At 43.5% G+C, this 13,803-nt stretch overlaps 1 protein-coding gene across 1 annotated transcript; it reads right to left on the reverse strand.

Moving 5' to 3' along the window:
* Positions 1–477: 477 nt before the first annotated feature.
* On the reverse strand, positions 478–11,151 carry GGCT (gamma-glutamylcyclotransferase). Its single transcript, XM_042043172.1, has 4 exons — positions 10,970–11,151; positions 7,094–7,239; positions 3,843–3,978; positions 478–1,946 (listed from the first exon to the last, which is right to left on the reverse strand). The coding sequence occupies exons 1-4, from the start codon at positions 11,090–11,092 to the stop codon at positions 1,797–1,799; spliced, it is 555 nt and encodes a 184-aa protein (XP_041899106.1). The 5' UTR covers positions 11,093–11,151; the 3' UTR covers positions 478–1,796.
* Between the last annotated feature and the right edge of the window lie 2,652 nt (positions 11,152–13,803).

The raw sequence follows: 13,803 nt of genomic DNA on the forward strand, positions 1-13,803 counted from the left end.
GGGGTCCCTCGGCAGCGACCATTTCCCTCAGTCAATCTCCGCCCCCCGCAAGGACACTTCCAGGGTATTATTTCTGTTTTCTTCACCCATTTAAAAGCTGAAAAGCCCGAAGGTGCAAGGTAAGGGTAAGGCAGAAGAAGCGGTGCTGATGCAAAGGAGTGTGTTCATGCATAGTTTTGCGCTCCTATTGACATTACATCTATTAAAAAGCACAAACAGCCCATAGAGGCTTCAGCTGCATTCCCACATCACCAGTTTTCACTTACATAAGCAACACAGTCTGCCCAGGGAGGTCGTGGAGTCTCCCTCTCCAGAGACATTCCAAACCCACCTGGACGTGTTCCTGTGTCACCTGCTCGAGGTGACCCTGCCTTAGCAGGGTGTTGGACTGGATGATCTCCAGCGGTCCCTTCCAACCTTAAACAATCTGCGATTCTGTGATATTCTTGAAGAGTGCACATTGAACAGGCATAGCAGTTTGGTAATCAAGAGTTTTATTTACTCAAACTAGACAGTGCTAATACAGAAAGTACAATGTTTCACAGCAGTCACCGTACCCAGCTCTGAAAACAGGCATATTACAGCAGGACAGCACCTACACATACCTGGCAGAAGTTTATAGAAAACATTTTATAGAGAGGAGACATGGTCAGTCTGTTATTTTATCATTTATCTAAGCAGTCACACAGTGACATCAATTCTATCTTACACCCCTCTGTACATCAAGAGAAAAAAAATACACTGTAGAGAAGATAAGCCAAATCTCAGTGATTTGACATCTCCCAGGTTGTCAAACTTTCCTCATCCCCCATAGACTAACTGCAGGGGTTGCAAAATACCACGAAAATAAATACTCTGTATGTTACAAAAGCTTCCAGTTTTGCATTGGATTGTCAAAGCTGTGGGGAGAAAAAACCCCCAAAAAATACAAGAGGCCAAGTTCGTTCATTTGGGGTTTACCAGACAAACAAAGCCACAGAATAAATGTGCTAGGATTCAAAGGAAACTTCCTGATTTCACTGAATATGAGACCAAGGCCTAGACAGGCAAACAAGCCAGTCAAAAAGGTAATTAAAAACCCCTTTGAAATATCAAACTAAAACGAATTCTTTAAAAATCTCTTTGTTATAACTAACTAGTTCACCTATGACAATCACTAGACATTGAAAGGAGGAAGCTATGATGGTTTGAATGAGATGCTTTGCTGAATGTTGTCTTCTGAAAGTGCCTTTTGGACTTACACTTAGAAACATGGAAGGAGTTAAAAAAATACTACATTTCTTTCTTTGTTAACTGTATAAACAGGAACTCCACAGCATCAGATAGGCTGGGGTTTAAACCATTACGAGAAGTAGCAGAGAAAAAGGTTTACCCTTAGAGTTTTGAGTTTACTTTGCATCTAAAAAAATCTAGTCGTGTATACAACTTTTAAAAACAGAGGGCCTGATCCTGCAGCCCTTATTCCCCAGAAAGCAACAGGCACCAAAACTCATGAAGACGGCCTTTTCCTTTTAAAAGGGTCAGTAAACTGGACATGAAGCACAAATTTGCATGCAGCACTGCATGACAAGTTACAGAAAGATAATTTCTAAATCTGCAAAAACTTCAGCATGTACTCAAGCTATACATACAAAAAGAAGTTACCAATGTCACTGTGTCTTCAGACTGCAAATTATGTCTAATGGTTTACTGTAGATGCACAGCAAACTCATTTTTTCTTGATAAAGAAACTGCTGACCAGCAGTGAGAAGAGGTATCTAAATCAAGGTGAATGGCCAAGAAAATGCAGAGGTATTCTATGCAGAATTTATTTTCTCTCCTTTAATAGAAGCTTCAATCTCTTCCATGATTGGCACCGGTCCTGCATAGTTATTAGTTTCAATAGCTTCTAATTTCTCCTGATAACCAGTTGGCAAGCCATTCTGTTTTGCACCCATGCAGATGACCTATAATTAAAAGGGGGGGAAAAAAGGCCTTCAGTAATAGAAAGGACAGACTCCTCCAAATAATCACTTCAGTAGGAAGAACCATTTAAGTTAACAGAGAATTAATCTCAAACAGCGCTATTTGTACCTAAGGATAGCCACAGGCTTCTGGGAGACCACTGAAGACCAGAACAGCATGAATAAAATTACTCTGAAAAGGCTTTTAACTACCCTTATGATTCTGATGTGTTACTAAAGTGCACAAGACTCTATAATTAAGCTGTTATTCAGTCATTCCATTCTTTCTTCCAGAGAGGATGATAACTTCAATAATATATGATGCTTCTCACTCAGGTGTGACAGTAAAGCTGGCTAAAGGTTTAAAAAGTAGTTATTTTTAAAATTAAGCAGTTGAAATCCAAAGGACAACAATGAGTACCTAGACAAGGTACAGGAGTAACAGAAACAGATACTTAACAGTGAAAAAGCACAGATTCCTGAGTTTGTTACTGCAGATTTCCTTCCATATACAAAAGAAATGGAAGTATTGGTGTGGAAGAAAAGATGTGACAGTGAGAGGAAAAGAAGAAGTAGTAGCAACATGGCTGGAAGGAAACACCAGCAAGCTTGCATATATAAATGAATATTCTTAATATGCTTTCATGCATTTAATAGCATGCACTTCAAGATGAGGTATCTAGAAAGAATGAACTTTGCCACAAAAAGTACATAACAGTAGATGGATGTAGTTCAATCACTATGTGCTGATGCAGTCACCTTTTAAGTTTTTAGCTCTCCTGCCTGGTTAACTTAACAAAAAAAAAAAAAAAAGCTGAGGGCAGAGGAGAAGAACTAACAACTGCTCCTGACAGGACCAGGAAGGAATGATAAAGTTGCCAATAGTGGAGGTCTGCACTTATAGCATACCAATGAGAGCTGACACACAGCAGCAGACTACATATTAACTCCCTGAAAAGCCCTAAAGATCTGCCTTGCCACAAGGTGGGTTGGCAGGGAGGAGGTTTGTGGAATACCAGAGCCTGCTTTCTAAACAAGCCCTCTCTTCAGCAGTCCCACAGCAGCCAGCCTTAGCTGTGCTCCTGGAAGTCAATTGATAGGAGTGAGTTCCTCAGTTTGGAGAAGGCGGCACACTTGGGATTTCACAGCCTCACACACAGTTTCTTTACTTCAGGGAGGAAAAGCCAGCTGCAGTGACGTCTGTGTAGCAGCACTAACAGCTGCACCACTCAGACACACCACCCCAGCCTGGGCCTGCACCAGATCTCACAAGCTAAGCAGGTCAGGCCTGCTGTGTGACTGCATCATGTGTCTTTACAGAATCAGTGTTGCAGAACAGTGTTGAAACACTTCTGCCTCACCAGCCATCAAGGGGGAAACCTGCAGTGCTCGGCAATGCTGCTGGAGTCCTGTGATGTACTGATGATGCGCCTGGTAAAAGGCAGCAGGCAGACTCCTGTATCAAGTGACAGCAAGTACTTCCCAAGACAGTAAGGATAATCCACGTCCTTGAAACTACAAGTCAGGTGCTGTATTTTCCCCACAGAAAGTACATCCTTTTAGTGGAGTACATTAATTTTTCAAACAGAGAATTGCTGCTTATATGTGAACAACATCCTCCAGAAATCCCTGTGCCAGTCGTAGCTAATTCACAAGTTAAATAGGGACTTCATGTAAGGCATAACTAAACCAAAAAACTCAAACTGATTTAGGAGGCCTGTAAGAGCTACCAATGTTCTGTGAGCATCATTACAGCAGTCCATTGCACAAGGACTGCTATACCTTTACAGTAGTCATGCCTTCCACCCACTGTAATTAAAGTGCTTATTAAATAGTACAGAAGTACAGCATTATAAATTTCTGTACATTCTTTCAAAACTAAAGTGATGCAACACCTACCTTTTTATACTGTGGAGAAGGGGGACCAGGGACATAGTCCTTCATCTGGTAGCTTCGACAGGTCAGTACCTTTCCTGCTTGAGTGTGGACATTAACTTCTATTGGGACATAAATGCCATCCTCAACTCCCTCTTGCCTGTAAAAGACATGTATTCCTTTCATGTCAAATAACTGATGCATCTTTCAAACCAACTGCACAATTAAACATGTGGATTTATTAAAACAGAATTCAAGGCAGGACACTGGTCTGGGCTGTTAACATACTTCCAGAAAAACAAATAAAGCAAAACATATTTCAGTACTTTTTGTGCAAACTTGTTTCATATTAAAAAATAAATTTCTAGAGAAGCAGCAGCATTCAGTTTTGTCATTTCAGCTCTGGAAGAAATGATGACTCATGGTTAACTTGAAAAGTTAGAGAATATTCCTAAACTAATTACTGTGGAAGACAGGTAGTCTGAAAGAGAAACACAAGCAAGATCATCAGAATTAATGAGCCAGACACATGTTCATTAACTGCAACTCAGATAAAGAAACAATTGCAAAGTTTTATCTTGCCCATTGTGTTACATTTTAATAAGGGGAAACTTGCACAACTTGTGCAATGCACTTTCCAGTGAATAATCCAAGACACCTTTTAACTTGCACAAGACATACACAGCAATTATGAGCTAGGTCAGGGCATAAAACAATTTTGTTTATCTTTTTATTAGCAAAATCATGCTTAGAAAAAAACCCCTCAAAACCAAGGCTACTTATTGTCCTTAACCACCAGCATTTAGCCACCAATAAAAATCTGAGGAAATAAGAAGTAAACAAGAAGCTTAACCAATACAAGAGTCTTTATAACAAAATTAACTTTAGATGTACTTTAGCTACAAGTCATAACATGGTTTTAGCTCTGCTTGTCCAATATAAATTTGACAACTCATCTTTTTTCAAAGACTTGCTACCATTTCAAGTTATTTAATGTATATAATGTGGGCCATGTTAGGTGAATAACTAGGTTAAGTGCAAGTACAGACTGGAAGCTAACTGCAGATTCAAGGCCAACAGACTACAAAATAAGTCATATGGTTGTGTGAGAGCAAGAAAACTGCTTAGTAACATCCTCTGCTAGACTCTATGAGGCAAAGTCATGATTTAGTCTGTAACTTACAGATTTGTGAAGTACAGAGGACAAAAAACCCCATAAAAGTGACTCTGAGACAGCAACAAAAATGAATTTGAAGCCAAAGAGTTCAGCCATCTAAGCAGCAGCTTCTCTTCCCATATTTGTTTTCTATAGATTACAGTGTTTTATTAGCATTTCAACTAATTACATGCAGCATCAATTACATATTCCCTCCTCCACTTCTGGATAAGAAAGCACAGACAACTCTACCCAGATTAGGAGGGGTAAAAAAAAAAAAAGGAGGTGGGCTTTTTTTTTTTTTTTTTGATACATGGTAATTTCAGGAAATAACTTGGTTGAGAACCTACAAATATATCAGCTTGCATGCAACCAAAGGATCTCTAGACCTTCAGTATGAACACCTGCAAGTTGGTTGGGAGCAATTCTTAGAAGAGCATTGTTGACTATCATTATAAAAGCCAAGAACACATCCAGTTTCCCTCCATTTCCAGTTCACACCCATGGCATCAATAAGATAGCTGGAAAAAAGTAATCTGTAGTGCTAGTGTCCATGCTGCAGATTTTGGTGATGTTACAGCACTCAAGTTTCCAGCACCTTAACAAGCACTGAAGTTTATGCCAGGGATCTGCAATCCTACAGTATATTAACCGTAAATGCTATGTAAACACTTTTAGGAGTCAAAATGCAAAATACTGTCCCCATGGAGGGGAAACACTGGGCTACTATCAAAAGCAGATGCTGTCAGACAGGATCATCATACTTAGGAAGTTTTATGCTTCAGGAAAGCATGGTAAACCAGGAGATTTCAGTAAAGGTCAGCAGAAGGGGGTCAGGACGTTTAAGCGCTCCTGTAAGCAAGAGCAGGGGAACTCAGGAGATCATAAAGCAGGGACATGTGAAGCTGTCCCCAACCACAAGCATGCCAACTAGATGCCCTCTTGCTTGAGACTAACACTCCCAGCCAGGACAAGAGTGCTGAGAGTGCCCATTCCCATAACACACTAACAGAATTTGGGCAACAGTTTCTGTTGTATTTCAGGTTCACCATTGGCAACGAAAGCACATTGGAAGCAAGTTTCACGGCCAGGGGTTATAAGTACATATTTACACAGTGAAATTGCAACAGTACCAGAGGCAGGAGAACAGTGTTAAGGTAGTGCTTTCACTGCGTTTACTATGCCCTGCTCCCTTGTCCTCACTAGCCCAGATTTCTACTGGAATTGACAGTGAAACTGCTCAGAACAAACAATCCTTGTGTACCAGAAACCATGCTGTGCAGGCACATCTCAAAAGCTGCAACAAGCACATGGCAGCAGACAAAGTTTTGGGGATGACATTCCAGGTCCTGTCTTAGACCCTGCAAGAAGTCATGCTATTCCTTGCTTTGTTTAACCAGGTGGTCTTTTAGACTTCAGCCTGGGAACAACTTGCTCAGGGTCCCTTGAACTTCTCTTAATTACCAGGCACAGGTAGAACATTCTATACCATGCATTGTAAAGGTGTAGTCAGGCTCTCCCATTCAAAGGGGGAAACAATAACACCCTGGCTCCCTGCCTGGATGTTCCTCAAGCTTACAAAAAATTTAAATCCTTAGAAGAGAAGACATGTCAAATAACCTCCTCAAAAGGTCCCTTTGCCAGTATTAAAGATCTCTCTCCTGCAGTCTTGTCCTCATCCCTTCCTTTTCTGCTACAACTGGAGTCTACAGATGTATACAGACAGAAATTGATGTCAGTCTCAAAGGAAATTCTCCCTAAAGTAAAGGGAAAAATGCAATAGAACAAATACATATTTTAGAATCTTGTAAGACACAGGAAATTGGGAAGACAGGTTAAAATAAAAAAAAAGGAGCCTGACCAGTATATCAGCTTCAAATTAAGGTCCACAGATTGTTAAAACACCCCTAAAAGTAGCTTTAGCTTGAAAACAGGGTTATTTTAATCACAGAAGTGTCAGAAGTCAATACACATACTGTGAAATAGAATTCCTGTATTAAAATCAAAAGCATCTTCTTGATTCCAACACCAACGCTTCCACACAGCTCTTTACCAAAAATTAACTACTTTTCAATTGCTCTCTAAAGTAGTAGAAGACAGGAAAAGTTAAGTCACCTACTTATCCAGCGAACTTAAATTGCAAGTGCTCATTTTCCACACTATTCCCCACACTTCGTCTCCAGGGCTCTGAGCAATGGTAGCTGTACCTCCATGCCAGACAGAACTTGTCCTGCCTTGATGATGGCCAAACTCGAGCTTAAAATCCTGCAAATGAAAGCAATGCAGAGAATCAATTTCCACTTAAGAGAAGGGCTGTTGGCTATTCTTGACATGAAAGGGGCAGCCAAAAGACAGTAGCACACGTAGCCACTTGGAGACACAGAAGGAAGAGTAGAGAGGCAGGACCTGGTCCACCTCCCATCTCACGAGGGGCTGAAGTCAGCCATTTCCACCTTCCCTTAAGAAACAGCAGCCTCGGGACAAAGGGAATAGAGGTCAGGCAGAGAGCACTACTGATAAAAATCCTGGCCTGCAGAGACTGGATTGATACCCAAACCTCACAGAAGTCTGGCCTAAGCAGCTGACAATTTCTAGCAGTGAGAAGAAAGTGGAGCACTCCCTTCTCAAGAATAGCACACATACCCAATTCTGCAGTGAGCACAGCACTGCTGAAGAAGTGTCAGCTTGCCTTTTGTCCAAGTAGGCAGTGACAGGATTGCTGACGTGCTTCCCACTGGACGGGCCCTTGGCTAAGGTGTGCCACAAAGGAGGAAACTGGACTGGTGTGGTCTCATTCACCCCAAAAGATGTGCCTACCTGGTGCCAAGTCCTTAGCAGCTTTTTGTGATGTTATAAGACTTAAATGCTATATGCAGTATCCAGGAAAATAGTAAGGGTAAAGAAGTCTATAAGATGGTGAGCTTTGGGTCCCATCCTCATGCACTGGTAAGACCACCCAATCATAAAATACCATCCCTTGTATTTTACAATGTTTTGTGCCATCTCATCACTCATCTAGAACATTCTTGGGTATTTTTAAGTCAAGGTAGATGTCTCCTTCAGTGAGTTTATTTCTAAAAGAATGTTTCTACTTGCAAAAACCTGAATAATGTATCACTTTTTCTTACAAGCAATATCAAATATTAGTATATATGAAAAAAACAATAATGAGTTATTGAATGTTATCAATGTAATTTCTCACCTGACTCAATACACTCAGCATCCCCTCCTACTTATTAACCAGTTTGTGGGTCCTTCCCTAGCACTACAGAAGGGAAAAAAAAACCCCTCCCCAGTCCAAAGCACCAAGATTTAAGAAAGACTACCTGCTTAACAACAACAAAAATAAAAGCCAAACCTATGCAGCCCCACAGCTTTGCGAATTTCTTACGACCACCCTCTTGAAGCTGTAAGTTTGATTTGAAATATACACATGTACACATTAATATTCCCTCTGAGACATATCACTCTCTTCTAACATATCCTAATAGATATAGGAAAAAGGTTGCAAAAAAATGAAGCAGTTGGAGGCTTACACACAGAAAAGCAGCACTTATCACAACACCAATCAATTTCTGTGTGTGTGCGTTGAGTGACAGCAGCCTGGCAAAGCCACAGTTTACTCCATCAACAGAGTCACCTTCCTGGCCCATAAAATGTCCCCTATTTAACTAATTTCACTACAAAAAGGTTTACTTAGATGCACCAATTTATTTGCACAAAAGTCCAGTCAAGTCACAGACTGAAGTTACTGATGAGGACAAGTGATTGCAGGGCAGCCCCAAGGAAATACCTGGATGGAATCAAGTACTCTCACTGCAGTATCATTAAAAAAAAAAAAAAATAAAAGGAACAAGAAAGGGAAAAAACCCACTGATTTTTACTTTATTCCTCCAGTTATATTTTCTTAGACCTGACCTGCACCACCCAAAAAGGGCAACAGAGATTGCACAGAAACAGCAGAGTTAGCTCTGGTTCTGGAAGCAGGAAACTCTAAGTTACACCATGTGTTCAACTGCATCAGGCACTGCTGGGAAGATGGGAAAAAACACAGTAGATACATTCTTGGCGCAAGATATTGGTCTTTAGTCCTTCTTCTAAGTACCAGTGTAATATCCTTTCTGTGCATGTTACGCATCCCATTTCCTGACAGCTTTTGGCTGAAGATTAACAAAGCTTTAAAAAGTAAAACTAGAGGGAAGTTTAGCTGAAGTTTAACTAAAGCTTTTACTTTAGGATCCAAAGCACTCCAGTTACAGGCCATTTCTCCTTTTTTTAAGTCCAAGTGGCACTATCTAAGAGCAATTAATAGGAATCAGCTCCAGTCTTCCTGCAGTCCCTCACTCCCTAGCATCAGTGATTTTCCAGCTGGAATCAAGGGAGTGAAGCCACCCGGTGTCGGCAGGGAACATAGCAATCGATCAAAGGCCAGCTAGAGAAGCCAGGGCTTGACTGCCTGCTCCTGAACAGCCAACCTGCAGTGGGACAAGAGGTGCTTACTGGGTAACCTGGAAATCGACCTGAGAGCTGGGAGAGCTGAAGAAGTTTGCTTTTATTCAGAGGTAAGCACACACTACTACTGCCCTTCTCCCTGCCTCCAAGGTCTGATCCTGCAAGGTGCTGGGCTCTCAGCATATTCAGTGGAGGGGTAGCTGTAAGTGCCTCATGATTTACAGGACCATGTTTCAGCTGCCAGGCTGATAGTCCCAAGAGACACCAAGTATCCGACTATGGGGAGTTTATTAATGACAAGTTTTTGGAACTTCTTCATGCACTCTAACATAGATAATTTCCTGCCAGTTACCCCAAGAGAACCTTCAAGTCCTCTTTAAGTGGTATCAATTGATGCTCTGCTCCTCCAAGCATCCTTCCAGTTGCACAGATCTGTACATCAACAGCTTTAATGACCACAAGCTTGTGTTTCCACGCCTACACTAAAGCCAAGCTGATAGAATGCTACTTAATAACCCAGGGAAGGAACTGCCCTGTAGGGTGTACGAAGTGTCAGCTGCAGATGTGCAGTGCTGGGTGAAAGCTCCCATCTGCCCCTCACACAGTGCAGGGAGAGCTCCTCACCTGCACCCAGCATGGCCAAAAGGAAGGAGGGATTTTGATTTTTTTTTTTTAACAGAACACCACCCTTGTAAAACTGCTAGAAGCCTGCCTGATAAACCCAGCTGAGCACCTAGAATCATAGAATGGTTTGGTTTGGAAGGAACCTTAAAGATCACCTAGTTCTAGCCCCTGTGGGCAGGGACACCTCTCACTAGACCAGGTTGCTCAGGGCCCCATCCAACCTGGTCTTGAACATTGCCAGGGATGGGGCATCCTCAACTTCTCTGGGCAACCTGTTCCAGTGCCTCACCACCCTCACGGTAAAGAATTTCTTCCTGCTACTTTACGTTTCAAAGTCTGTAGTGCAGGGCCATGGGTCATGGCTGGCAGCCTGGAAGGTTAAGCCCTGTCAGATAACCACGCAGCAGCGGGACTACCACAAACATTCCTTCTGCTGTGGGCAGCCCCAGCAGCGGGCCCTGGGTCAGAATCACAGGCTAGAGAGGGTTGGAAGGGACCTCCCGAGATCATCTGTCCAGCCCCTCCTGCCAAGGCAGGGTCACCTCGAGCAGATTACACAGGAACACAGCCAGGAGGGTTTGGAATGTCTCCAGAGAGGGAGACTCCACAACCTCCCTAGGCAGCCTGTTCAGCGCTCTGCCACCCTCAATGTAAAGAAGTTCTTCCTCATGCTGAGGTGAAACTTCTTCCGCTTTAGTTTACGCCCATCGCTCCTTGTCCTGTCACTGGGCACCATGGCAAAGAACCCGGCACCATCCTCTTTGATCGCCTGATCCGTGCCGGGGCCTCCCCCGCGGGAGGGACGGACGGGCTGCGGCACCGGACCGCACGCAGCCGCGGGGACATGCGGCTCCTCGGGGACACTCAGGCTCCCTGGAGGACTCCCGGGCTTCCCCAGCCCCCCGCCCCCCGCACGCACCTGCAGGCGCGCCAGGGCGCAGAGCGCGGCCGAGGGGTTGCGCAGCAGCAGCCGCTCCCGCAGCAGGTTGCTGCCGTACGCGTAGTACAGGAACCAGCAGCCGCCCTCGCCGCCCGGCTCCATGGGCTCGGCCCGGCCCGGCACCGCCGCCGCCGCCGCTTTAACGCCGCCCTCCCGCCCCGCCTTCCCCGCTGCTTCCGCCGCCGCGCGGGAGCCGGAGCGGGGCCGTGACGCGGGAGCGGCGGGAGCGCCTCTGGAGCGCGTCACTCCCGGCGCGGCAGTGACCTCCATCCAGCCGGGAGCGGGGAGCAGCGCTGTCCTGGAGCCCCCGCGGCTGCCAAGGCTGCGGGGCTGAGGCGCACAAACCCAGCCATGAGCTCAGGGGCTCTGTCTGCCCATTCATCTGGCTTGGCTCATAACATCTAAGTGTCGATTGGAACAGCATGGAAAAGAACACAAGTTTTAGGAGGACACTTTCACCTTGTTCAACATCTACATGCACTTTGAATGAAAAATCATCACAATTGTTGAAACTCCTGAGTGTTGAGAAAAAACAGGTTGATTTTTTTTTTTTTTTTTTTTTTCGTGTGTGTAGAACATAAAAAGTTCCAATAATTTAAAAAGCATTATGAAAAGCTGGTTGGCTTTCTTTTTGAAGAATGTCATTTTGATGCAAAAGAGTAACAATTGCTCCATGCTTCATTATAATCCCTACATAAGATTTTTCTATTTAGAAAGAAATGTTCACCTCAGCTCGCAAGGAACAGCTCAGAGAAAGCCCGAACAGGTAGCACAGCACGCGCTAGTGCCTGGAAAACCTGCCTATTCCAACATGCCAGCTGCTTCCCGAGGGGCATCCTCTGTGGGGAGGAACAGGCTGTCAGCAAGCAGGGCCTGCAGCTCCTGGTACTGAAATGAGCATCCTGGCCACCTCTGAGATAAACAGTGATGGTTTGTAAATACATTCCATGAGAAGCAAAGTAGAACAACTTTTCCCAGCTGGAAGCACTCAGAGCAGAGTAAGATGGGAATGTGCAAGAGTAAAAGGTGAGAAGATGCTGGTGTGTGGGCCGGTAGAGCTGCACACCCATGCACGGAGGCACTTCCTCTCCTTCCCTGACATAAGCAGTGCTGGAATGGGACAGGAGGAGCCCTTATTGCTGGCTGCTGAAGCAATACATACATATGTATAACACAGCCATGGAAGGATGTAATTAACAATAGCATAACCATTAATGGTGAGATACCACTCATTAATGCAGTTAAAGTAGCCCTCAGTGCAAATTGTCTTCCTGAGGAGAGGCAGCTGATGTAGGATTTAGCACAAGATCCCTGGCAGCACAGTGCCCGGCCTCTCTGGGCACATTCTCATCCTGCAATATTGAAGGGAAAACAGCTCCTTCCTTTAATAATGTGAGCAGCACTTCATTCGAGTCCCTGCTTTAGTTTTCCCAACACAGGCGTTGGGAAAGACAGATTCATCTTAAAGCACATAAAGTGATAAAAGTGATTCTGATCCTTCCTGACTAGTAGCTTTCTATTTTTAGGGATTATTTTTCTTATGTAGGAACGAGGTATTGTAAAGTGAGAGGGATTACACAGGTCATAGGATTATAGAGCAAAACTTCCTCACTCTCACTCCTTACGACAACCAGTAGCTGAATCCATGTTTTGAAAATCTGCTTCTGGTATATGCTTTTAGTCCCTTTTCCCTAAGGACACGCAAACTCCATGAAAAGTTTCCCTCTCTCATCTTCCTTCTCTCAGCTTTTGGACTGTTGCCTAACTTCAACCAGATAGCAAGAGGTTTCAAAGATGACTAAATTTATGCTGGTCTCAAGAAAAGAGTCAAGAGGATGGCTGTGAGACAGCAGGGATCCCACAGGGGAGGCTTCCAGAGGGGCCTGTTAAGCCCTAGGGACTAAGCCTGCTGGTGAGCAGGTTTTCCAGCCTTGGTGTGTGCTGCACTCCACGTTTGGGCTTTATATGAGCTGTCCCCTGTCAGCTGAGGTAGACATTTCTTTCTAAACAGAAAAAACTTATATAGGAATTGCAATGAAGCATGCAACAATTGTTATTCTTTAATCTCAAAATGACTCTCTAAAAAACCCCCAACCAACCTTTTGTAACAGTTTTTAAATTATTGAAACCTTTGACATTCTGCTCAAAAAAAGCCATTCTTTTTCTCAAAACTCAGAGTTTCAACAACAATTGTGATGATTTTTCATTCAAAAAGCATGTAGATTTTGAACAAGGTGAAAGTTTTCTCCTAAAGCTTTTGTTCTTTTCCATGCTGTTCAAATCAAGACTTCAATGTTATGAGCTAAGTCAGGTGATTGACAAATGAGGAGACGGAGCCCCGTCTGGGGCTGGGTTTGTACACCTGAAAACCTTTGTTAGCAAAGGCAGCTAGCAAAATTACAGTCAAATTTATGGAAAGAGAATCAGTTTAAAACACTGCCCCTTGCAATTCTAAGTATTTCATCCTTCAAAAAGGCCTTTTCAGATTAAAATCTTTTGAGGTTTCCATTTTCTGCAGTCTGTACCGAATACCAAGCCTATTCTCTTACCAAGGAACATGAGCCCATATTTCCAGGAGCATGGTTTTGGTATGCATAGTGTCTAGATGTAGCCTGATGCTAACTCAGATGCTATTTGAACTACCTAGGTAAACCTTAGATCTATGGTGATTATTTTTCTGAAATTGATTCAATCAGTTTGCACTTTGGAAGTTCATTTCTTCCCCAGCTGGCCAGTCTGATGGCAAGGCAGCACGAGAGGGAAGGGAATTTGCTCTGGAGTGAAAGCTTTTCAAGTCTTTCTGCTGATGTATG

The sequence above is a fragment of the Corvus kubaryi genome, unplaced genomic scaffold (genome assembly GCF_017639235.1).
Source record: "Corvus kubaryi isolate FWS band 111438036 unplaced genomic scaffold, C.kubaryi_AGA036_p1.0 37398, whole genome shotgun sequence".
NCBI lineage: Eukaryota > Metazoa > Chordata > Aves > Passeriformes > Corvidae > Corvus > Corvus kubaryi.